This window comes from Chrysochloris asiatica, unplaced genomic scaffold (assembly GCF_000296735.1).
Source record: "Chrysochloris asiatica unplaced genomic scaffold, ChrAsi1.0 scaffold00097, whole genome shotgun sequence".
Lineage (NCBI taxonomy): Eukaryota > Metazoa > Chordata > Mammalia > Afrosoricida > Chrysochloridae > Chrysochloris > Chrysochloris asiatica.
In genome coordinates, this window is record NW_006408615.1 from 6004947 (window position 1) to 6030830 (window position 25884).

Consider the following 25884-nt stretch of genomic DNA (forward strand, 5'->3'; position numbering starts at 1 on the left):
CTAAGTATTTTATGATATGCAGATGCCACTGTATAAGAAGCAGTTGCCCTTGTGAAACAGAAACTCATGACAATCTCGAGACGTAGATGTTAAGGGTTGACAGAAGTAGAGGTTTATACAGTGTGGCACAAGTGTTGGAGGGCTAAGCTTCAAATTTAGCTCTCCTTTGAATATTAATGGACTCATGAAAAGTGATTTAGGAAACCTGAAATGAAAGAAAAGTAAAGTATCCAAGAATAAAATTATTATTTGTATTGTTTGTATATTTATGTCTTTTATATAAATTAGCTGTGTCCTGGGCCTGCTTTTCAGTGTAATAGTACATCTTGTTCTACAATAATTTTGAAAGTTGGAGTCCTGGTGTGGTGCCTTAAGATAAGCACTCAGCCTCAAGGTAGGTTGTTCAGGCTTACCAGCTACTCTTCGGAACCCCTATACAGGGTCTCTGTGAGTCGGAACCGACTTAACAGCACTTAACAGCACTTAACAACAACAGAAATATTTTTGAAATTTATAAAGTGCTTTTCAATTAAACAAAAAAAAACACAAAAAGGTCACCTGAAAATAATTTTCTGTAATAAGCCATCAACCCCTGGCCTGGCCTAGTGGGCAGGCTTGTCGTTGCATCTACAGGGATGCTGGCACAAGCTGCTGCCATCAGGTGGGTGTGTTTACCCTGTACACACCCACCCTCCCCCGGTACACGTGATTACATGCAGTGTTTTCCCTGTTTCCCTGCACATGTGATCACATACAGTGTTCTTTCTGCCCCCATACATGGGATTACATGCATTGTTTGTTCTTTGTCCCCCCTTACATGTGATCACATGAAAAGCTAAACGCATTGTGTATAAGCATTGCTGTTTTTCATTCACATTGAGGAATACCTAGCCAATTGAGTTATTAAGTGCCACGGCGTCATAATGACCCTTTATAGGGCTTCTGAGGCTCTAAGTCTTTGAGGGAACAGAAAGCCTCATCTTTCTCCTACAGAGTGACTGGTGGATGACAATCCAGTGCTTACTGTCTGGAGCCACCGTGTTCCCAGCCAGCCGAGTATTTTGCAGTTTAACTCTTCAGTCCCACAATCCCAAATGGAACCCAAATGGTTCTGACCTTGCAAAATTGGTGTCATATTCCAGGCGTTTCTGAGCCCAGAGAATCCAGAAGAGCCGTACTTGGAGGGAATTAGCTACAGCTGTGTGGCCCCAGGCAAACGCTTCATGCCGATGGACAACCTGTCAGGGGGAGAAAAGTGTGTGGCGGCGCTGGCCTTGCTGTTTGCGGTGCACAGGTGAGGACAAGGTGACAGCAGGCTCTGAGGGAGCACCGGCAGCAGGGACAGAATGGGCCTCCCCACCACAGCTTGTTACAGACTTGTTACTATGACCATGTAGCAGATGGGACACACTCTCCTGCAGCCAGGGGAGTCAGGCGCTGTAGTAGGCATCTCGGTGACGCAGTAGGGCAGGCACTGGGCTGTGAACTACAGTCAGCAGTTCAAGCCCACCAGCCTACTCTGTGGGAGAAAGAAGAGGCATTCTGCTCTAACAAAGATTTACAGCCTCAGGAACCCTACATGCTATGAGTCAGAACCAAATGGACAGCAGTTAACAACAAGGCTCTGGCAGGTTCTAGTTTGTTTTTGTCGTCAGTAGCGAGACACAAGAATGATTTCCAGTGGCCAGCTGTGACATCAGCCTTTCCCAGACAGACAGACCAAGATGATGTCTGACTTTGCTGGTCCACACTTGGAGGTCTGCTAGCTAGGAAGGAATGCTAAGCAAAATAGTTCTTCTAAAACTCCTTCACTCTACTGATGATAGCAGTGTTGCTGCTTGTCAAATCAATCAGGGAGTGGAAGGCTAGCTCAAATAAAGGCAGTCAAAGCATTCGATGGGGGTCTACAGGGTGGCTGCCACTGCCCCTCTTACCACAGACAGGAAGGGAACCCTAGAAGGCCCCCCAGCCCTGCTTCACCATAGGGAAGGAGAGTCCCAGGAAGTCAGGACTCCTCTAGCCGAGGAAGCCTGTTCCCAGTGTCGCCCATCCATGTCCAGCAGGTACTCACCACACGTTTACCGTGGGCTGGGTGCGGCTGTAGGCCTTGGAAGCACAACTCTGATAAAACAGAGAGCAATTCCCGTTGTATTTTAGGAAGACAGGTAATAGAGGTAGCTTTCTAGTGTGTGAGCTCTCCAACACAGAGACTCTCAGGGAAGGGCGAGCACCAGAGAGAAACCCTGCCCAGGAGAGGGGGCGGCAGGGCCGTCTGCATGCTTACTGACGCCAGGGCAGCGTGCTGGAGAAGATGCCGTCCCAGCACAGATCTGGATGGTTGTAGGTCTGGGAGCGACAAGTGCAAGAACGAGCCTGGCTGTGTGAGGGGTGAACAGGGTGGGCACAGGGTGGGAAACCCAGAACAAGGCAACAGTGGCAACACAAGGTCAGTCAGGGAAGAAGGTGCCTGGGCTGGGGCCTAACCCCCCAGAGTGATAATGAAGGGAGGGAAAAGGTTTGGAGGGCAGGAGAGCCATGTGGCTGGGGTGAGTTTGAAATGCTGCTTAGACACACAGCAGGGGCTGCTGAGTAAGCTGCTGGACATGGAGTTCATGAGAGGGCACAGAACCGCGGGTAGAAGTAAGGATGGGGTCCTCTCAGTGCACAGATAGGAACGTGAAATCAGTTCTGCAGTGGTGCTGTAGGAGACGCATTGGACTACAAGGTCAGTGGTTCAAATCCACTAGCCAGTCTGCAGAAATGCTACACAAGGTTGCTGTGAATAGAAACCGACTCCATGGCACAACATAGGTATGTGGATGGGAGCGTGGGTAAGGTGAATGAGGTGCAGGAATGGAGCGTAGGTGAGGTGCCCTGGGGACGAGGGTGAGAGCAAAGGCAGACACTTAGAAGAGCAATCTGCACCTGGAGCCCAGGGCGCTGCAGACAGAAATCTGCAGGTGAGAGGCTAGCTGCCTCAGAGGCTGATGGAGCAGCCAGGGTATGAGTTGGGTGGAACCCTAGAAGTCAAAGGAAACTTCAAGGAAGAAGGGGTGCTCAACCTTGGAAGTGCCCGCTGGGTCCAGTGTGAGGGGGCAGCTCTACTCAGCAGGAGAGATCTCTGGTCTGAATACCACTGCCCCTCCCCTGGCCATCAGGAACCAACTAGAGGCCATCACTGACCAGCTGTTCTGTTCCTCCAGCTTTCGGCCTGCTCCGTTCTTCGTGTTAGATGAAGTGGATGCAGCCCTCGACAACACCAACATCGGCAAAGTAAGTACCCTTCCGTTCGACTCCATCAGTGTACGCCAAGCAAACAAGTGTAGGGAAAGCAACAACTGATTACAAACCAAACTTTTCTTAACTCCAAGTTAAGTATCTAGAAGCAGGCCAGCTCAGCTCCGTTGGTTTGGGCCTCTGTGAATTGTTGGAATCAACAGAGTCCAAGAAGATGGCCACACTGGGACCACAGCTTCCCACCTCGAGCTCCTCCCACACAGCCATGTGCGCTCTCCTCGATGAAGTCATCTCAATAAACTTCAGGATTTAGACTTCAAAATTCTGTCCCTCCCCCAGTTGTGTCTACCAGATCTTTGCAGCCAGCTGGTGCCATTGTGCATGAGACTGTCTTCGGTGTCTAGGACAAGGAAACAGCCTCTTGCACAGGCACTTCTGGGTCCATGAAGAGTGGACAAAGCCACTGTGAAGAGCCAAGCTCTCAGCTACATTTTGAACAGTCAGTGGGTTGAATTTCTGCTACATTCTTGGGTCACCTGTGAAAACAGGAATAGTGGACAGAGACAATGCTGACTGGACCTATGCTGCCAGGGAGGGAGGCGTGAGCTTCAGAGGCTTGGGGCATGACCCATTGCTGGGCCTTCATCGAGAGCTGGAGGAGACTCCCCAGGCTCCACATTGCTGTTGGTCACACTGGAGGGCATTTATTTTGGGCTTAGTCCACCCTGAGAGGCGTGCTCCCTGCTGGGGCGCCACCCCCCTAGCTGTGGGCCTTTCAGTAAAGGCCTGGGAGCTGGCAGATGCTGCAGTTTGAGGTACCTTCTGGTGGCATTTGGGTATGCCTGACCCAAGTAACCGTTGGATATGTCCACTCCACAGTTACACAATGTAGAAAACAAACAAGTTCTCAGGCCTATTGTTGTTGTTGTGAAGTGCTGTTGAGTTGATTCTGACTCATAGCGACCCTGTATAGGGTTTCCAAGCAGCAGCTGGTGAGCTTGAACCGCTGACCTTGCAGTTCAAACGACTTTGCAGTCTGAGGCATTAGCCCACAGCGCCACACCAGGACTCCATTTACCAGCCCCAAACCATCAGATTTCCCGGGAACCTGGAGAAAGAGGAGGAACACGGTGAGGAGACCACCTGGGTTTGAGTGTGTAGCTCCTAGGCCAGGGCTCCTCCGGACTCCAGGTGGGACACGCAGCCCAGGTGCTAGCCCCACTCCCATTCTCAATTTCCCCTGTGAACCTGAGCACCTGCCCGCAGCGCCACCACTGCTGCAAAGCTACCTCTAGCCCTGACATCCATACAGTAAGACCTGGGAAACCTGGCACAGTGGGAAAGCACAAGTATTTCCACTAAACCCAGGGTAGAAAATGCCAAGATTGCACCTGTCAAGGGCGGGAAGCTCGTGAGACCTGAAAACCAAGGTGGTCTCATCGAAGCCCAGCTCCCACGGGTGTGCTCTGCATCTTAACGTCCTTTCCTCGTGCCTGTGCCTTCCAGTGTCCAGGACTCTCCCGGTCCTGTCTCCCCTCCCATTGCCTCATGCTGGAATCCCTGACGTCTGAGTTCTGTGTCATCAGTCTCCACCAGAGGGCGCCTTTCCTGCTCCTAATACTGGATTCACCTTAGACAAAGATCTTGTTAGACTGTCGATAGTCTGAGTCCACCACCTTCACAACTGTTCTCCAAGTTCTGACTCATTTCCTCACAGACCCACATCTGCCCGGTGCTAGTTTTGTTCTTTTCCTCTTTGCTGGGAATGGGACTTCCTGGAGGAGCCACCACCTTCATTCCTTTCTTAACCCCATGACTACATTAGGGATTATGATTACCCGGTGGCTGCCATAGTTCCCCCTCCAGGCTGAGTTGGCAGAACGGTTAAGTGGGTTCTCTAAGTGGCCCTTCACCTCACAGACAGCTCACACGGTAGTGACTGCTCACATCACAAAAGCCGATGGCCCCACTTAACCTGGCTTCAATGACTGGATGATCAGAGCTCAACTAGAAGAACAAGAGAGGAGAAAAACAGTAAACTGATCCAATTGGATGAACTTGACCTACACCTAAGGATGCAGTAGCTCAAAAGAAGGAACAAATCTCTACAGAGGATCATTCCCACCCCGTCCATACAGAGTAGACAGGGATGGGCAACTTGGACATTGGCTACCCCAAATGGAAGGGCTACAAAGGCAAGAAGTGACTGGTTTATAAGCTTTCAAGTGGGAGCCTAGATCCAGAAGGGCGCAGAGGAAGGTAGAATCTCCACTGAGTAGTATCCAATCTGTCTGGGTGGGGCTGATGAAAGGAGATGGGGATAGGTCTCTTGTGATACAATAGTGAATAATTGTTATCAGGACTGATTGTGAGGGTTGGAAATGTAAAGGTAGACGTTTTGTAGCAAAAGGAGGGGTGATTGATTTTGCAGTCCAGGAGCGAAGGTCCCTGGGACCATTAAGGGAGAAGAGCAGAGTGCTGGACCCTACCCAGAGAAACAGTGACACCAGAGATGGAGGCAGAGATGACGACGTGTTGAGATGGAGCAGCTGGGGACTTTGGACTTAAGAGAGAGGGGCTGTGAAACGGGGGGCAGGTTGATGATGGGATTGTAACCATGGCAATAAAACGATATACAACAGGATGAATGTAAAGCTTATGTTCTCCCATGTAAACTATCACATAATTCATAGTAAAACATAACAATAAAAAAAAAGCCGACGGCGCATCCACACACTGAGAGCTGTCTTTTATAGAAATATCCTTTGTTTTGTATGATGATTGTGAAGAGGTTTGCATTTTTCCTTAACTCCTATTTAGAATCTGAGCCATTCCCATTGTCCAGTGACAGGGTGCTGTCTCTTCCTTTCCAGGTATCAAGTTACATCAAAGAGCAGACACAGGAGCAGTTTCAGATGATAGTCATCTCCCTGAAAGAGGAGTTCTACTCCAGAGCCGACGCGCTTGTAGGCATCTGCCCAGAGGTAAGATCTTGGAGCGGGGAGAGGGGTGCCGGGCACCCATGGTGAGTAGAATTAAGGACACTGAATCCTACACATCACAGTGGATGAAAGGACACATGGATATGGTACTTATATTTTACCACTAATTTTTCAGATTACCCCAAAATTTTAATTGGAAAAAAAGTCTCTACACAAAGTCTACAGACACGGGTTGGTTTCTGTATAACATACATGGCTGAAGTAATTTTTTACTCAAGATTTAAAAGTAATGGCTATTCTTAACAGTACAGAGATTTAAGATGTATTTTATACGAAACAAGCAAACTGATCATGGCAAAACAGTAGGTATAAGAATTTGGTAAAACATTGGTGCATGTTAACTCCCACACAGACTAGACTGTTACTGTAACGTTTGGTCATTTCATTCAAAAACAGATGCCCTGGGGTAGGACAAGGGACCACTTACCTTGGCACCAAGACATTTACTGGATGATCCGAGTCCTGTGGTAGCTTTTTAAGTTCAGAATAGTGTGTGAGCTAATAGGCTTCAGCAGCCAATCCAAAGTCATTTGGTTTTTGGAGCTAGGTTTTCATTCCTGAGAGTTCCTTGATGCTCAGTTAAGAATGGTCTTGCCTTCCTGTGCCCAAGAATAGTAGGGGACCCTATCCGGAAACATACTTTATGGAAGAATGGACAGTCTGGTGCCAGGTGACACAAATGGCTAGAGTCAGGCAGATGACTGACCTTTCAGGGTCATGCAAGTTCTTGTCTGGGTCAGTACACACCCAGAACGGCCTAGAAACTGACATTCCGCCTTCTCTTCCTTCTAGGAAGACGACTGCATGTTCAGCAGGGTTCTGACCCTCGATCTCTCTCAGTACCCAGACACTGACAGCCCGGAAGACAGCAACAGGCACCCAGAGTCCCGCAAGGATCGAGCGCCCTGTTGAGGCAGCGTGCACTCCAGACAGTCCGGCAGTGCCAGGTTGAGTCAGCTCAGTTTAGTGCTCGCTAGAGTCCACACAGTTCAGGAAGATCAGAGGGCTTGAGCAGAGTAGCTCATTCCAGGGAGGGCGTGTTTACCACCCCCACCCCTACCCCCAGAGGGGCATTTCCAGTTAAGGGTTGACTTTTGAGTTTAAGGAAAGAGTTAACTATGTACCCTAACTGAATTTCCATCTGGAAACAATTTAGTGAGCAACATTTCCATTCCCATTTCATTCTCCCCTGAGTCTTGCCAAGTTCGGCGCCTTTAAGTAACTGTTAAGGGAAATTCTTAGTTTTTAAACAATAGAGTGGGGTAGTACATTGTTTTATGGGAAATTATTTCAGAGCAACTGTTTATCCATGTTGAAAATTCCAATAAAAATTAAAATTCTAAACATCTCAATCTACAACTTTGGAAACAAAAAACAACTTTAATGGTAAAAATTAAAATGGGTTTGTTCCAATGCAGTCCATATTTTTCTAAATATACTTTGTTAGAGGAAATTTAGAAATGGGCTTTCTCAAATAAGAACTGGCATCTCCATTAAACACACTGTTACGCGTAGGAAAGAACGCTGCACTTTTCAGTCGTACTTTATTTCCAGTTCAAAATGGAACCCAAAAACTTGACGCCGATGCTGGTGGTCTTCTACTTAAGGTTGTTCACCTTCAGAGCTGAACAAGGAGTAGTCAAGGAGTAACAGAATTGCTTTCAACTACTCAGCATCATTTCCTGTAACAGCCAGACAACATACACTCAGAGTAAGCCCTGCTCTCGAGGAGTGTGCAGCCCAAGAGTAGAAACCTGAAACTGTCCAAGGCCGAGGTCACTGGTCCTCCTGCCTTCCTGGTGTAGTGCCACCACCACAGGATCTAAGTCACCCACTGCTCCCCTCTCAAAAGCAGGGCTTCACACCAGTTCACTCATGGCCAATCCGGTGGAACAGAACAGACCCAGATTTGTGAAGCGTGTGGCACCAGAACAGGGAAGACATTGGAGGAAGCCCTGGATAGGGCTTCGAGCCCTTTCAGTCACCTGATCCAAGACTGGATTACTGCCAGGACTGGAGGGTGACGCATTTGAGGTGGCGTGCTTGCTGCTGCTATCTTCCAGCAGGGCCCTGCTCTTTCGGTTCTCCGTGAAGACTGCCCTGGTTCTAAGAGGGGAGGAGATCAGTGCACCACAAGGCCTCACCCTGTCCTCCCTGTTGGGTGCATCTGGTGGTACTTCAAGAGCCATGACCAAAGCTGGAGGGCCTGTTTGAAGTTCTGCTTGAAAGGCATCAACTTCAGCACCGGCTGTCCATGTAAGTGCTGCCTGGGACTTGAGGACCCACCCTCACCTGGGCATCCTCCCTCGCTCATCACTTCCACTCAATGACGGTGAGCCTTAAAGTGTCCCGTCAGCTCTATGAGAGTACAGCACAAGTGCACGCTTACACTCACACACACACACAGAGTTGTACACTCTGTGGTTCAGCCACAAGTGCTGCAGACACCAAGGCAACTCGCTCTTGAAAGCCTCCTGGGTGATTTGCTGGAGGCAGTGAGCATCAGGAGACAGTTGCTTAGGAGAAGGAGAAGGGCTGTAGAGACTAGAACCCCAGCCGGAGGGGTGGGAAACAGAGAAGGTGTGTGAGACCCTTGGTGGTCTTCGGCATCTTGCAGCAGCTGGGAGAAGTCATCAGTGTTACCTAGTGAGGGCAGCGATGGGTCTTCTGAAAGGGCCAGGCGGTGTCTAGTTAGGATTTGGAGAGGCAGCAAGACGACTATTCTGTGGATACCTGTGTTCAACTTCCTAAAGAATAAAAACACTGTTCTGGCTTGGACAGACAGGGCCTCACCTTGTGGTCCTTTTCTCACGTATATAACAACATAAGCAACTGCATTTTGTGCATGCTGCTCCCTAATGACCAGCAAGGAGGACCACTGCCCCAGCTGCCAACAGTCCTCCATCACGAGCAGGCCCAGCCTCACTGCCCCAGCTGGTGTCCACATGTCTGACCATTGTTCTTGTCACCCTTTCAGGTCAGGCTGGCTGTCCCCAATGGTGCTCTGTAAATAGTGTTGGCTTTTTAAAAACCATCAAGTTCAAGCTGTCCTCTGGAGTCCTAACCAAGCAGCAGCTTCCACGACAAACCCCCTCATTCATTCCACACATGCTGCTGAGCCACCTCCGACCTGAAGCAAAGGGACGCACGCTGGGTGGAAGTTACCATTTTATTCAGCAATGACCGGAGCGACAGTATAAAGGGCTGCCTTCCGTGCTTCAAAAGGAAATGAAAAGACTTGTCTCGTTCACAATACACCCCAACCTTCCAGGTTCTGAACTGTACACCCCCGGGGTGCTTCATTGTCACAGAAATGTCACATTGAAAGGTGGAGCCTCTGAGTCGGGTTGTGACTTCAGGCATCTCCTGCCATCGTTCTCCATGCGGCTCTGATCCTGGGCTCAGGCAGACCCTGGAGGTGTGTGACGTGCACAGGCCCGGACAGGTCTCACCCACCTCACTCAGGGCAAAGTCCCTTAATGGGGTCAAGGGGAGAGGACTTGGAAGAGTTGAGAACAGAAAGGTGGGACCCTCCCTCAGAAATACAGACTTGAGAAGCTTGGAATTGAACTAAGGTGAAAACTCGTCTCCACGTAGGTGCTGTGCTGAGCCCTGAAAGGTTCCTTGTGACCACATGTCAGAGGCTGGCGTAACCCAGTGCCTTTAGAATGGAAGTGACTAGAAGGACAACATTCCAAAGAAGCCCCCTCACTAGCTGCTCAAGGGCTATCACTCGCTCTTTGCAATTTAACAATATAATGAACATACCTCTGAAGTTTCTACAATAACAGCTGCTTCCCCATAAAATGGTAACATACAAGCGTCTGCTTTCTTGTTTTTTCTTTGGCAACCAGTGTTGCTACGTAGGAGTCTTCACGCTCCTCATGTTATTAAAAAAAACCACCTTGGTAAACAGTCTGAGGGACGCCAGGACACCGCTGTCACTATCCCTGAGGTAGTTGTCTGTCTTTCCATCCGTCCTGGCAGTTACCTGAAGTGGGTGTGTCCCTCCTCCCAGCAGTCAAGACAGAGGGGGCTCCTTCACCCACCCTCAGCCCCCACACACTCTTTTGGGGTGTATGACGATTCGGCATTGAGATCCTGGGCGGCATTCTCTAGACACTCCTCATCATTTGCATGTGGCATGGTGGTTACAGAAGGCTGGTTTTCAGGTTGCAGGTTTTATTGGTTTTAAAGATTTCAAGACCCTCCAGCACCATCTATTTAAACAGAAAGGAACACCAAAATGAAAAAATTTAGTAACAACAGTATTTGTAGCCAGATCTCCACTTCAGAAACTGTGCGTGCGCCTGTGTGCATTTATGGTAGGAGCCCTGGTGGTGCAGTAAGCGCTTGGCTGCGGACCAAAAAGCAATTCAAACCCACCAGCTGCTCCTTGGGAGGAAGATGAGGCTGGCTTCGTCTGTGAAGACTGCAGCCCTGGAAACGCTATGGGGCGGTTCTACCGCTCTTCAGGGGCCCTGACTTTGAGAACCCCTCCAACATGGAAGCAGCAGTCCTTGTCTACCAAAGGGGGCGAAGACAATCACAATGAAAGGTCTGCAAAGGACCGGGAAGCCTCCCGAGTCACAGGCTGGCTCCGTTCCTGAGTGGATGGGCGGTGAGGGGAACTCTGCACGTGTGTCCCGTACGGAACAACGAGGCTCAGAACATGCTCATGGAGGCTGCAGCCATCTGCTGCTCTGAGCTCTCCGATCTGCAGTGTGGCAAGACCAGGATAACACGCGGCTCCCAGCCATGTGGGAGGCAGACCAGAAGGCTGCGTCTCTGAACACACCCCCAACAGCAGAGAAGATGGGTGGGCTGCAGTAACATGCTGGCGTCCTAGACCAAGTGTTTAATCAGCATGGGAAGGGCCCGGCTTGGGCAGTGGTCTGTCCACTGCTTTACAGCAAAGCCTGTCCAGCATGCCCAACACAGGATCAAGGGATGGAGGGAAGGCCTGCAGACACACACAGCACAACAGTGGGGGAACCAACACAATGTACCCTTAAACATCAAAGACAAATGAGGAAACAGAGCAGGAATGAGAAGCATGAGAAAAAGCCACAGCTGGAGGAAAGCCCACAGAGTCTCTGTTGACTGTAAGTTCAGGTATCCCTACAGCTCAGCTCACAGTCCCATGTTTGCTGGAAGACGTGCAGGGCTTTCTTTCCAAAACACTAGCAAAATTTAACTCTCCCTCAAATCAGTATGTGTGTCTATTCTAAAGCACTTACATCATGCAGGGTCACTAACACCTTCCCCTGCAGCCCAACAGCAAAACTCACAGTCCCATCCATCTACTCTCGCCCCCAACCCATCATTCCCTGTGGAAGTTGATCACTAAAATCTATCAGCAGTGCATTGATTACGACTCATAGCTGTTCGACAGGACAGAGGAGAACCTCCCCAGAGGGTTCCAAAGTCTGTAAGTCTTTATGAAAGCAAACTGACTCATCTTTCTCCCACCTAGTTAGCAGTCAAGTGCCTAACCATGACCCCACCAGGGCTCAAGTAGACCCACTAATGAATTGGTTTATTGCTTAGTAAATAGGCAATTAACATGTTAAGTGACTCAGAGCACTTAAAACTCACTGGTGGCTGGTGACAGGTGTTCACTGTCAGTTTTCTTATTAAAAGAAAAACAAACTCCAAGTATCTGAAAATCCTCTCTCCCAAATGCTGTTGGGAATGGCCAGCATCAGATGACTAGGTGCCCAAGGTCTCCAGAGGTGTGAAAAGATAACATTGATAAAAAAAACAGTGGGAAAGAGAAAAGACAGCTCAGCAAATGGAACTCTGTTAAATGGAAGAGAACACGTCAAAGTGAACATCCAACTCAGGAGCTGGGACAGAGTCTCCCAGAAAGCTGTTTTCAAATTGGTGTCCGGAAATTAAGAGATGTTAGGGAAAGTGTAAGAGTTGTTAGAAACCAATCCCAGAGCTCCAATTTACTAAGAATTCCAGGAAATGAGAACAGAGATGAGAAAAACAATGATCATGGGAAGAATTTCAGGACTGGAAAAAAGAGAAAAACTAAGCCAGGTAAATCCCAAAGACTTTCCCCCAACCTATCCTTACACAATTGCTAAACGTCAGAAAGGAGATCCCCACAGTTTTCAGGAAGGAAAGCAGCAGGCTGCAGAGCATGCCAGGGGGCTTCAAATAGGTCCTCAAAAAATTCCAGAATTTTTTCATGCCATTCTCACACAAGTCTCTGAATCCCCCTCATATAAGTCATTGTGAAAAAGACAGGCATCAGGGTCTCTCAACTCAACTATCAGACACACAGCCCTGGGCAAGTTCACACTGGTGTCGGTGGGAGCTCCCGGAGGCTAAGGACGTGTGAATGGGGAACAAGAACAGGAAAGGCTCAAGTAGTAAGGACAGGAAGTCGAGGACAAGAACAATGCAGCCATGAGGACACAGCAGAACGTGGGCAACAGCTATGAGAACAATGGGAGAACACGTTATCACTGGACAAACAGAAAAGGAATCTAAAAACTCATCCAAAAATATAAAGAAATGCAAGTGCATTCCGGTCACAAGAAGAAAGAATCCTCACTTGACCTTGACAAGGCCCCTGGCCTGGGACGAGCACCCCGCAGGGCAGGACACAACAGGAGCTGGCCTCAAAGCACCCCGGTTTACAGTTACTTTAATAATGTAACAGCTTCTTTGTTTAACCTTTAGAACTGACTTAACAGGCTGGAGGCTTCTCCACTCCCTCAGTTCTGCAGGGCAGCCGGGGAGGAGAAGGGACAGAGAACCAAGAGCATGTCACGACCCGGGAGGAAGGCAAGGCAGAGCCGGGTGTGAGCGCACCAGATCCTGCTTCCTCACATGGGGTTCAGTAACGGATGGGACTCACACCAAACACAATTGAAAGTGTTTTGCTCTGAGACCAAGGTGACGGCAGTTGGGACAGCATCGCCTTTAGCACCAAGGGACAGAAGCTGTAAAACAGAGACGCACTTTGCAGAACGTAGGAAAATCCACACTCAGCCTTGACAGCACTGTTCTGGAACTGGGTATGGGTCAAGCAGACAGACTGCTGTCATAGTGACCCTTAGACAGAGACCTACCCCAGAGGGTTTCTGAGACCTAAACTTTGATTAGAACAGAAAGCCTTCTTTTCTTCGGTGGAGCAGTTGGTGGATTCGAATTGCTGACCTTGTGATCAGCAGCCTAATAAGGAACCTATCATGCCACCAGGTATCTTTTTGGGCTATGGTTGCTGTTGTTAAGTGACATCAACTTGGTTCTGACTCATAGCAACCCTGTGTAGGGTTTCCAAGGAGCAGCTGGTGGGTTTGAACCGCCGACCTTGCAATTAGCAGTCCAGTTCTTATCTTACAGTGAGTGCCACACCAGGGCTCCTGGGTTATAGCTGTTGTTGTTGCTAAGTGTCATCGAATCGTTTCCAACCCATAGCAAGCCTACAAATGGTTTCCAAGAGTTACAGTCATTTGGGTGAAAAGTCGTCACGCTGGCCTGACAATCTGTTCACTTTCTCTGTATATTTTCCTTCAACAAAACGGTGAGGAGGTGGGAAGTGTGACTTCTGTTGGCTGCAGTGTAGGTGCGATATGGGCATCATCCCTCCCGCCAAGAGGCTGGGGACAGGAAATGGAGCACTCGATGACATTACATTTGAAACATGATTCCAACAAACACAGAGAAAAGATTACCAGTGTCTGACTGTCGAGGTTTTTTTGAAAGTCCCAATCCGTTCTCTTCTAGTTTCCTCTTCGCACAGTCCTGACAGGCGCTACCTGGAGGGCGGAGATGCTGTGGTGAGAGGCTGAGTTCTAGGTTTTGTGCACCCTACTCTGGTGCCCACCCTCCAAGAGCCCGCTCCCGATGTGCCCTAAAGACGGCTCTCTGTGCTGCCAGAGGTCATGCGAGTGAGAAAGGAGCTACAGCCAGTGTGTCCTTCCCATGGTGACCAGAGCATCGGGAAGCAGAAAGCAGCTCTGCCAGCACTAAGACACCCACATAGACACATGTCTTCATCTCGGGGGTCCCTGGGTCAGCCAGCAGACAGGACAGGGCTGTCCACATAGGCCTCTACTCCCAGTCCCCAAGCCAGCAGGTGGGAGGGCCTGAGGCCAAATCCACCCACATGAAGACCCCAGGAGCTCCTGACCACAAGCAGCTCTTGCGAATTTATAAAATTGGCTGAGTTAGCCCAGCAGGAGGAAGGCTCACATTCTGAGCAAGTATTAACCAGAAAAACGAGTAGGCTTGATGGCAGACCAGGCAGAATGGCTGCACAGACTTTCTTTAGCAAAGACATGGAAGAGTGGATGGAAGAGATTCAGAGGATGGTTCCAGAATTCCAAGATATGGAAAAGTGGACGGAAGAGATTCAGGAGATGGTTCCAGAACTCCAAGACATGGAAAAGCGGACGGAAGAGATTCAGAGGATGGTTCTAGAACTCCAAGCATGAAGGGGTCAGTAAGTGGATCGAGTGCTCAGCAGGAGAAAGAATTTGAACAAAGCAAGAAAGGAGGCGACCTCTGATTCGGAGCGGCCAGCATGACCCACCACCGCCAATCTGAATGGGAGTAGTGAGTGGATTGGGAGACGAGAGCATTCCCATTGCAGAAGCCTGTCTGCAACTTGCAGAGAAAAAGGGCAGCAACTGCAGCCATACAGACAAGCCACAACTCTAGCCTCTAAAATCCCACCAACATCTGCCAAATCCACTCTGAACTGAACTGTGGGGAACAGTGAACAGAGAAGCTCATCTCCTGATCATATACCCCAGGAGACAATCTGTGAGTGCCTAAGAATACACCAACATACATTCATCAACTTAATACAAGTACACCACCACCACAATGCCTAAAAAGCAGAAAATTTCTGCTCACATGCAGGAACAAGACATAATAGCTCAAACACACAACCAAGAGGAAGATAGAAGAAAATGCTTTTGAGGAAGAAGAGGCAATGGAACTATCTGAAAACGAGTTCAGGAGAATGTTATTAAGGTGCATCCACATGTTCCACAGAAAAGTTGAGGAAAACAAGAATGCAGAAAAGCACTACAGGAACAATCAAACAAAATGGATACAGCATTGGAGACCATTCAAAACCTGCAAACAGAGGTCCAGATGATCAATACTAAAAATATAAGAGAAATGAACTCAGCACAGGAAAGCATGCAGCAGAACAAAGAAACCTGCAGCAACACAAAGAGCAGAAACAAACAGAACGAAAGCAATTAATCCATACCTATCGATAATTACACCAAATGTCAATGAACCAAATGAACCAGTCAAGAGATAGAGAGTGGCAGAATGGATAAGAAACAGGATCGTTCAATATGCTGTCTTCAAGAGACACACCACATGCAAAGACACAAAGTAGATTAAAAATTAAAGGATGGAAAAAATGTATCAAACCAATTGAAATAAAAAATGAGCAGGAATGGCAATATTAATCCCTGTTAAAATCAACTTTAAGGCAAAAACCAAAGAGACAAAGAAGGACATTATCTCATGATTAAAGGGTTGACAGAACAAGAAGACATATAACCATAATTAATTAATTATCTAAGGTCCCAATGAAACAACCTCAAAATACATAAATCAAACCCTAATAGAACTGAAGAAACCGACAACTCTACAATAACTGTGGTGGTGGTTATGTGCTGTGGAGTCAGTTCTGACTCATAGCGACCCTGTTGTAAATCTTTACGGGAGCAGAAAGCCTCATCCTTCTCCCGCAGAACAGCTGGTAGTTTCAAACTGCTGACCTTGAGGTTAGCAGCCTGACTGGTAACCACAACGCTACCTCACAGATGTGTACGTGGAACATTCTCCAGACTAGACCAGGTATTAGGCCACAAAGCAAGTCTCAATAAACTCAGAAACATCAAAACACTACAAAGCACCTTCTCAGAAACCCTGTGTAAAAGGTGAGGTTTCTGAAGGGCCGGGCGATGTGTCACTCCGAATGCCCACTTCCACCTGGTTCGACAACAACAGGCCATCCTCAGGAGGTGGCAGGTGGCCCAGAGCCAACTAAGTGGCTTTGCCCCCTCACTGTGGCAGGGAGCGGAGTGAGGGTCGGCGGGTGGTCATCTCTGTGACTATCGTGACAGGAAGGGCCAGGGATGACGGGGTGGAAAGAAAGCAGGCCTTACTCAGCAGTGTGGTGCTGTCCACGTGGTCAGCGTCTGAGGAGAGAGCAAAAGCAAAGCAATGAGCTCACCTTGGCCGTGTGCTCCCTGCGCAGGCCCGCTGCCCAGGAAGAGCCCTGTTGTAGGCTGTAATGCCCCACCTGGAGGGGGACTGAGGGCACTCGGCCAGCCTCCCCGCCATCAGCCCAACAGCCGTCCGGGTCCTTGCTGGCACCGTCCCTCCGGAGCCTGAGGCAGAGTGTAGCTCAGGTGGACTGGGCAGCAACGAGACAGATGCGCTACCTCCTCTCCTGCTGGGGGCGGCGGTGCGGGAGCAGCCAGTGGGGCCAGGCTAAGGGGTGGTCGGTCATTCAGTGCTGCTGAGTCAGTTCCAACTCACAGCGACCCTAATTCGGTTTCCAAGGAACAGCAGGTGGGTTTGTAGTGCCGACCTTACGGTTAGCATTCGGTTAGCATTTCCGTGCTTATCCTTCAGTGCCACATCAGGACTGCAAGGTATACAGTTCAAACCCAGCTATCGCTACTGTAAAGAGGGAAACATTTGTCTCCTGTCCTTCCCTGAGGAAGAAACTGACAGATCCCCAGTTACGCCTTTAGGAAGGCCAGTGGAGCTTAAATCAGTCTCTGCTGGTAATTGTTGACAATTCTGGGAAGGCTAGTGGTAAAAGAGACAAAACAAAACACACCGGCTACTGAATTGTCTGTGCAGCCCTCCCTGGTGATCTCAGTATCCCCCAGTTGTCCAAGGGCCACAGTTAACAAGATCCCACCCAGCCGGCTGTAGGTGTGGGAAACTGTACATCTGGGTGTCCCGTTACAACTCAAGGATCATCAGGACAGGCCTTTTCAAGTTTGCTGTCATCGATGACACCAAATGCAAAGTGGCTTCCCAACAAGATGACCCAGTTCATCTTGGTGGTTCCTAGCCCATGACCTGCTCCTCCAAAGGCGTGCTGTGGGCAGCAGAGCAGAGAATGAGGTTACGTGGGAAAAGACGCCAAGTGTTCCTGGAACTCTGACTTTTCAAGTGGGAATCCAGGGGCAGCTGAGGCGAGAAGCACGTGTACTCTACAGCGACAACACCTCACAAGTGCCTGAGCCTGGGGGTTCCCCTCTGGGTCAAGGGCCCCTCAAGTCTGGCCTGGGAGCTGAGGCGGCCCAGATCTGCACAACACATGCACACAGCGGACGGTTGACCTGCTGCCACACCCAATCACAGAGCATAATACTCTCACCACGAGCCCACCCCACCCAGAGGTCGTTTCCAAAAGGAACTGGGAGTTTGGTGAACTTGACCGACGGGCTTGTACCTGGGCTCCGCTGCCTGCAGATCTGAGTGCTGAGGTCCTGCACGTAGCCGGGGAGGCTGTCGAAGCAGTCCCCATAAGACACCACCTTGATCCCGTGCAGCAGCATGTCCGCCTGGTGCTTGAAGAACTGGTCCTCACTCTCCTTGAGGACCAGCATGTAGTGTTCCAGCTCCACCTTATCGGGCACCGAGTACAGGAAGAGTGCCTGGAAGATCTGGTCACGGAGGGTCTCCCCACAGCCCACAAACAGGAACGACCTGGTGCGGTACAAGTTCTGCAGAGCTTCCTGTGAAAAAGTGAGGAGACCCGGATGCTCACTGTAGACACAGCCTGGGTGGCTCTGAGCCACTGCTGCTCTCCAGCCATGCGACACCAAGGGCGACACGTAGCCCACAGCCTGGTCAGCTCTCAGACGACGCACTTACTGCCTCCTAGAGTACAGGGAGCCCATGTCTATCGCGACCAGCCAGCTGCCCGGGCCCCACCCAAATCGACGCTGGTCCCATGCTGTTGCCCTGCCCCCGCTCCAATCGCTCAATGCGCAGGACGCGGAGTTTCAACATTAAAACACAGTGCACCCTGCATTTACAATGTCCCAGTTCCACAGTATGGTCTGTGGGGACCAGGGAAGCTGAGGAGGAGAAGGGTCAGACATGCAGGGTATGACAGCCACACAGATCTAGGGGGTCAGATCTAGGGGATCATGGCAGCTGACAGGTGGGCTGGGAAGCGACAGGGACCCGCCAGAACCCTGGAAGGTCAGCACAGGACAGAAGATTGAGCCTTGGCCCTGAGGAATGGCTGCCCTTCCTCAGATCTGTCACGGAAGAGCATCGAGAAGCCTGGTGGAGAGAGAAGGCTAAGAGTGGGCCTGAACGCTAAAACACCAGCTTGCTCCACAGCAGTGGGAGGGCAGAGGCCAGGACACACTCCAGCACTAGTGTTCATGGTTCGTGTGCAAATAACGACCAGACCGACATCCTACTGAGAAGTTCCCTAGGGCCCTGGGCCAAGCGTGGGAAGGGAGGGCCAGGCCAGCCCGAGCCCAGAACTAAACACATACTCAGTGAACAGCTGCCGGCTAAAGGCCACCATGTGCCCGTCCCCACCCAAGCCCAAGGCTAGGCCTCAAATGCAGGGGAAAAGGCGCCATACCATAACTTCGGGGTCTTGGGTGACATCTTTATACCCGGACGGGTCCAGCACCATCCCACAGGGGTCTGTGTACAGGCCGTGAATGTGAAGCACGCCGTACTTGATGTGTCCTCGCGCCCACTGCAGGACCTAGGGGAAGCGAGAGCAAGGGCAGGCATGACTTTGAGCAGAAACGAGAGAAGCTTCCTGACCCAATTCGGGGTTTCTCTATTTCAACGACACCTTCAAGACAGAGGAGAAATTCTACTGCTACTGACGCTCCTTCCTCCGGTCACAGCGGCTCAACATGAGCTCATTACAGACAGAGTGCAGTAGGAAATCTCACAGGATTGCTTTAGGAGGGTCACGGTGGGAGGCTTACCCTTCTCAGTCACACAGTATATTTTAAACACTGCACTGGAGAAGGACGTTGTGCCTGGGAAAGTGGACAGTCAGCGAGAAAGAGGAAGGCCCCCAAAGAGATGGACTGACTCAGTGGCTGCCAACAATGGGCTCAACCCGCCACAACTGTAAGGATGGCGCGGGACCAGGGCAGTGAGTGTTTCCTCTGTTGTGCACGGGGTCCCTTTGAGTCACAACTAACTTGACAGCATCCAACAACAAAACCAACACTTAAGTCGTTCTTTAACTGGAAAAGGAAATCCACATGGAAGACAGACTACATCAAATGGCCAGCCATTCACAGCTCAGTTAGGAACAGAGCTGACATGTGATTCCGTCTCAGGCAGAGGCCGCTGACAGCTGGAAGATGCTCCCCGCTCACCGGGCTAGCTCGCAGGGCTGTGCCGCCAGTGTGTAGCTCCTCTCCACACGCTGTTTACAACGGTCAGCAGCCCTAAGACATGGGACAGACTTGCTGGAAGGGTGGACTCCGAGTGTCACTGGTGGCCCTGGACACCCACAATGGCGGCAGGAACTACAATTTCAAAGCGAGACCTTCCAACAGGGCTGTGCCCATGTCCCAGGAAGGTGATTGTTGGGGACTCTGAGCTGCGAGCCAGGATGTGTCCCCAGCCCTCCCTTGTCGGGGGTCTCACACAAGATGCCATCGCCACACACTGTAGCCTCCCCGTGCCCACTCCCAGAGTGGACTCAGTTGCAGAAACTGCTGTCTACCTTCATACACACTGACACAGGAGGAGGCAGGCACTTCACAGACACACAGTAAAGTACAGTGAGCAAACCGAGAGTGCAATTAGCCTCATTCATCAAAGAAATACAGTTAACGTGCACGCAGCAACTGGCTAAAGTGCATTTGGTTATGCTTTTTAAATGACCCGATACAGGTAACAGGCACCCCCATTCACAGCTGGTGAGAGGGTACACTGGTCACTGACATGGTCAACCTTTAACCCTTTCACCCCAAGGCTCTTCTAGGAACTGACCTTGTGGCAGCAAACGAGGCAGAGGGGTGTAAACAGTAAAACCATGTTGGTGAGAATAGAGGACGAGGAACAATCATCCTTAGAATGATCATGATTTGGTCATTTGAAATCTTGCTTTTATAACAGTTTGCTGCTACTGTGGTTGTTAAGTGCCATCAAGTCGGTTCCGACCCATAGGGTTTCCAAAGAGCGACTGGTAGGTTTGAACCACCAACCTTGCAGTTAGCAGTCCAGTATTTATCCTACAGCACCAAATATTGACAGGAGAACAGGTATTAAGGGGAAACGTTAGGGCACAAATGTTATCGAGAAAGCAATTCAAATTTGATCAACCAAACTCCCAGCAGGCAGCCTGTGGGCAGTTTTGCTTTGTGTTATTTTTATGGCCTGTGTTTTGTACAATGAGCACAAGGAAATGCAGGTTAGGGAAACTTGCAGGCCTGCGGGACAGAATGCCTGGCAGAAACCAAGCCTGTTGCCATGGTGCCCACTCTGGTTGCTTCCCCAGCAGAGCTGCTCCCGTCACGTTTGTGGCTGAGATGTCACTGAAGCCCACTGCCACTGGCTGAGTTCAAACCTTTGGTTAATGTTGCTGTTGTTAAGTGGCACTGAGTCGGTTCCAACTTATAGCGATCCTGTTTCTGAAAGCGGCTGGTGGGTTTGAACTGCTGACCTTGTGGTTAGCAGTCCAGTGCTTACCCTACAGCGCCACACCATGGCCCTTTAGGTTAATGGCAGAGTACACGCCATTTACGCTACCCAGGGACCAAAGAAGTAAGACACGGTGGGGCAGATGAAGGGCCTGAGCAGGCGGCCGTATCCAAAGCATGGACAGTGACGGCCCACCTTGGTCTTGTCCTGGAGGTCCAGTGACTCCATGGGCCGGTTCTGCTGCTGCCCGACCAGCTCGAGCAGGTTGTCGTAGTTGGTGGTCAGCACCATGGTGCCGCACTCCATCAGGCGCAGGATGGCTTGCAGCACCAGTGGGTTCTGGATGTGCTGCTCCAGGTTGTCAAAGACCTCCATCAGACAGTCCTGGAAGAAGTTGGGCTTGGTGTCCCCTGTGCGCTGGGGAAAAGAAGACAGCAGTTACAAGCCCGGGCCTTGTGGAGCAGACCCCAGAGGTGGGAGCCAGAGACCTGCAGATGGGGGTGTCCAGGTCAGGGAAAGCAGAGTTGGGGGCTGGGGAGTAGACAGTACAGTACTCTTCCTGAGGAAACCAGGCACTTCCGTAGAGGCAAGACAAAGGCTTCCATGTGCACACCTCCTGGACCCAGAGGCAGAATGGGACGGGGGGCAAATAAGAGGTGAGGTCAGAGGGCATGTCTCAACCGCTGACAGTGAGCCGGAGACTGGGCCTGGACAGGGGGCAGCTGAGGGGCTGCGGCCTCAAGTGAGTCCAAACAGCTTTTCTGAAGGGTCTTTGCTCTAGGGGATCACAATGTTGGGGACTCGCCCGCCTGTCTCCCACCGTAGGATGGCTATGTGGCCCGTGGGGGGAACTTCTTTGCAGCCCTTCACCCAGCTCTCCCCACATGGACACCATCATAATCCCCTCACCCCACGGCTCCCAGCCCAGCGTCTAGTCCACTGTCGGCAGAACCTCCCACCTTCAGTCTCGTGTCGATGTTCACCTTCCTTCTGGTACCCCTTCCCGACACCCTCCCAAAGGGCTTCTCGCCACAGCCCCTGTGTGCCCTGCTGACTGCCTGCTGTCCTCTCCCGGCTGGCCGGCCAGCTGCTCTCTTTGGGGTAAAAACTTCACAGCCCTCACTCCCTGGAGACTTCAGCTCCTGGCGGCCTCCAAATTCCTCCACCACTGACTGTCCCCAGTGACCAGCCCAGGGCCCCAGATCACTCTAGACCTCACCCCTCCGCCTTGGGAGCTGTTCCCACCCAGCCTCCTGCCTCCAGTCTCTCTCTCTCTCCAGACCACCTATCTAGCATTCAGGGAAATGTCACCCCAGCAAGACCAATAAGCTGCTGACCCTACTACCCTGTGCCCCTCCCTGCCTACCCCACCAATGTCGTCCTTCGACCACATGCCTGCTGTGGTTCCCTAACCCGCCATCCACATGCATCCAGCTCCCCTCCCTCCTCCTGCAATTCCTGGCAAAACTCCCACTCGACTCACCCCCCCTCTCCAAGGTCACTCCTGCGCCAACACCGCAGCCCCGATCACCCCCCTCTCCACAGCTCCCCTCAAGACAGGTGGGCAGACGGCCTCACTGGAGCTCCTTCAAAGTTCTCAACAAGAGCAAACACACAGAGACAAGAGGAGACTGACTTCCAAACTCTCCGAGACGACAGCACCCTCACTCACTTCAATGAGGGGCCTCATCTCCGTGGGCCCTCTGTGCTGCCCAGCATCCCACCACATTCTCTGGGGCATACTGCTGATCAAGGACCAGACGCAGTCGGGTGCACGAAAGCACCACCAACTGTCACCCGGGGAATGAAGGTGGTGATGTCCAGAAAAACTTCATCTCTAGATACAGGTTAACCTTGCAGGCCCTCTGAGCACCACCCACGGTTGGCACCTTGACCCAGCTGAAGTCACGGTCTGAACTCTAGGCAAGCTACGTGAGGGTGCTGTTTGTAGCTGTGGTCAAGTCTGCCCCAGTTCACGGGCACATAGTGCACATTGCAAAGAAACGCTGCCCAGGCCTGCGTCTCACAATAACTGGGTGCAGAACCACTGGGACCCACAGGGTTCTCACTGGGACCCACGGGGTTCTCACTGGCCGACATTTGGGGGTCGAGCCCCAGGCCTTTCTTGCCAGCCCCTCTTAATCTAAAAGCTCTGGTGGGACCAGGTGAGCGCCCTAGCTGCACACAGCCTCCCCTGAGGCAGAAATGGCTGCACGTGACAAGCCCTGACTGGGACCTGAATCTGGGTCTCCCAGACTCGGCTCACTGAGATGAAAGCAGCAGCAGCCTGGGTACCTTCTGCGTCAGGCCGGGGAGACGGCTGCTTGGTCCACCCCCCCTCACTGGGCAGACACACTCGTCACGGCCTGAGAAGCAGAACAGGATTATGGGCCACCCACTATCGTTTGGTTCCTCTTCAATAAAGAGAAGACACTTGCCACCGCCTCTACCACGCTGCACAGCTTCCTGGCATCAGGGCCGAGACACCGTGATGGGCCCCACCACGCCACTGCACCTGCTCGTGCGGAGGACCCCCCCCATGACCTGTCACCGCACCTGTCCCAGCCCCACTCAGCAGGAAGGAGTCTGGAGTCCCCTGTCTCATGGGCTCCTCCGCCAGCCCCTGCTGAGAGGTGAGTGCCGCGTTCTCTCCACACTTGCCAGCACGGCCCAGAACCCAAAGTCAGCCTGACTGGGCCGAACGTGAACAGCAAACAGACCCAGTGCCATCGAGTTGGTTCTGACACACAGCAACCCCGCAGAGCAGAGCAGAGCTGCTCCCTTGGTTCCAAGACGGTCCACCAGACTCGCCAGTCAGACATGGGCAGACCTGCGGCACCTGTCAGACACTCACAGGTGACATCTTGCGGATGAGATCGTGGGCAACCACCAGCAAGTCCCGGTCCTTGGTCACCTTCCTCCGGAACTCGGCGATGTCCCCGGGGTGCAGCACCTCCAGCTGTCCAGCGGCTTCGATCACTGCCTCAATGCAGCCTCGCCAGGAGCGCAGCGCCGGGATCCCCGGGGCCACGGCTGCACTGACGCCTGTCCCAATGACCAGGAGGAGCTCCTGGGGCTGCTTCCGGACCAGGCTTTTGAGAAACTTTCTACTTAAAACAGGGACAGAGAGAAGGGCGTCAGCGTGGGAGTATGCTGAGAGCCTAGTTCTCCCGTGGACTTTATTTACCAGCTCCCGCCTCACAGCCAAGGAGCCCTGGGCACAGAGGCTGCTGACCAAAGCCAGCTGCCACTCTATGGGAAAAGGAGGTGGGCTCTGCGGGCCACCAGGAGTCAGGAGTCATTTCATAAAGTCTGGGGGCAGCTGTGTCTTACTCATCGTAGGTGTCCCAAGACATATCCCACTGCCATCGGGGTGACCGACTCTGAGCAGAACTGCCCCATAAGGTCTCCAAGGCTGTGTGTCTTCATGGGGGCAAATAGCTTCACTGTTCTCCCTCCAAGCGGCTGGTGGGTTCGAACTGTCAACCCTGTGATTAGCTGTGTAACACTTAACCCACTATGCCACCAGGGCTCTTTAAGTGACCCATCATCAGGCTGCTAACCTCGAGGTTCGCAGTTCTACCAGCTGTTCTGCGGGAGAAAGATAAGGCTGTCTGCTCCCGTAAAGAATTGCAGCCTCGGAAAACCTGTGCAGGGTCACTGTGAGTCAGAACTGACTCCACAGTACTTAACAACAACAACATGGTGATGATAAGCCTCAGCGATTTTCAGGCTTAGAGCTGCAAAAAGCAGGCAAACATAGCCTCCTTGAGAAACAGCCCCGCCTGTGGTGGCAGGCCCTCTACCCTGCCCGCTCCAGGCTGCCTTGCTCCCTCCCGAGTACAACCTGCCACCCATTTACAGTCAAAGAATTCTTCCCTGCCAAGCTAGGCACCTCAAGCCACCACCTACTCCCTAGCCACGTGCTGGCTGGTTTGAGGGCAGGCTCTGGGGCACCAGGGCAGGAAACAGCCTTTTGGAATCATTCTTTTGTTGGAGCAAAAGGGTAAACAGCCCTCAGCTCCCCCCTGGACCCACAGGGAATCTGCTAAGTGACGTGTAAGGAGCCCCATGTGAAGTCAGTGAGTCTGCCTGCAGGTGCAGATGACTTAGTTTACCTTGATTTCTGTTCACTTTTATGACTTGTCTTTTCCACTGAATCCATCTGTGAACCCTAAGGAGAAAACTCAGTCAGACTTGACTCCCGTTGCCAGATACACGGTCTTTTATGAGAGTCCTGGCAGAGAGTGAAAGGTGAATTCAAATCAAAGGCCCTGGATTTAAGTCAGCCACTACCTGAGCCCTGGGGGCAGGCTCCTATGAGAGGGGGCTGCTGGCCCTAGACACCTTGCAGGAGGATCTTCCAGCCGCTGCTCAGTGGCCTGAGCACACAGGACTTAGCACATCAGGAAGAAAAGGCCAAGTGGCCCAGGCCACACGGCAACCCTCTAGGACAGAGAACTGCCCCCTGCCGTGTCCCCACTGTAAATCTTCATGGGAACAGACAGCCTCGCCTTTCTGACCTTTTGGTTAGCTGATCAACACTTAACCTGCTGCACCACCAAGGCCCCTTAAAGACAAGTGCTGATTTTCAGAGTCTCAGGTACTTCACCTTTGAGGTGGAGTGAGACTCTTCATGGCTCTGCTTCCGAGAGCCTCAGCCCACCCATACTTAGACCCAATCCCGAAGTATCGAAAGCAGAAAGTCAATTCTTAGGTTACCTGAAGCAGTAATTCAAACTCAACAGCATCAGTATTGGAAAGATTCTACAATCTTTCCAGACTCGCATTTCCCCAGAGTCCAGAGTGAGTATGTACTATAGACAACAAGGGAATCAGCAGGAAATGTTCCATTTAAATCGTGATGCTCCCATCTACAAGCAGTAAGCGTGAACATTTGCGTATTTTCCTCTGGACTTTTTAACTTAATTTTTATGGTACTTGTGATCACAGCGCATATCCAACATTTTTCATGCATTATAATAAAAAC

General features: G+C 51.2%; 2 protein-coding genes across 2 annotated transcripts in view; one reads left to right on the forward strand and one right to left on the reverse strand.

Annotated features, from left to right (window-relative positions):
* SMC1B (structural maintenance of chromosomes 1B) overlaps positions 1–7151 on the forward strand; it is an 87098-nt gene extending 79947 nt beyond the window's left edge. Inside the window, exons 21-24 of the mRNA XM_006866895.1 lie at positions 1143–1294; positions 3204–3273; positions 6111–6221; positions 7032–7151. Of these exons, the coding sequence (XP_006866957.1) occupies positions 1143–1294; positions 3204–3273; positions 6111–6221; positions 7032–7151 (453 nt within the window). The remainder of the gene's footprint in view (positions 1–1142; positions 1295–3203; positions 3274–6110; positions 6222–7031) is intronic.
* A 5364-nt stretch (positions 7152–12515) lies between these two features.
* Positions 12516–25059, reverse strand: FAM118A (family with sequence similarity 118, member A). Its single transcript, XM_006866896.1, has 8 exons — positions 25013–25059; positions 23749–24001; positions 21090–21311; positions 18859–18987; positions 17704–17989; positions 16397–16429; positions 13934–14017; positions 12516–12688 (listed from the first exon to the last, which is right to left on the reverse strand). Exons 1-8 carry the CDS (start codon positions 25057–25059, stop codon positions 12516–12518), a joined length of 1227 nt encoding a protein of 408 aa, XP_006866958.1.
* Between the last annotated feature and the right edge of the window lie 825 nt (positions 25060–25884).

Bases quoted from the DNA above. Each gene is read 5' to 3' on its own strand.
- FAM118A (XM_006866896.1), bottom strand. From the start codon at position 25,059: ATGGATTCAGTGGAAAAGACAAGTCATAAAAGTGAACAGAAATCAAG. The intron at 21,312-23,748 runs GTGAGTGTCTGA...TCTTTTCCCCAG, and splicing joins TCATCCGCAAGATGTCACCT to CGCACAGGGGACACCAAGCC. The intron at 12,689-13,933 runs GTAATCTTTTCT...TTGTTCTCATAG, and splicing joins ACCTCGACAGTCAGACACTG to CTGTTGCCCACGTTCTGCTG.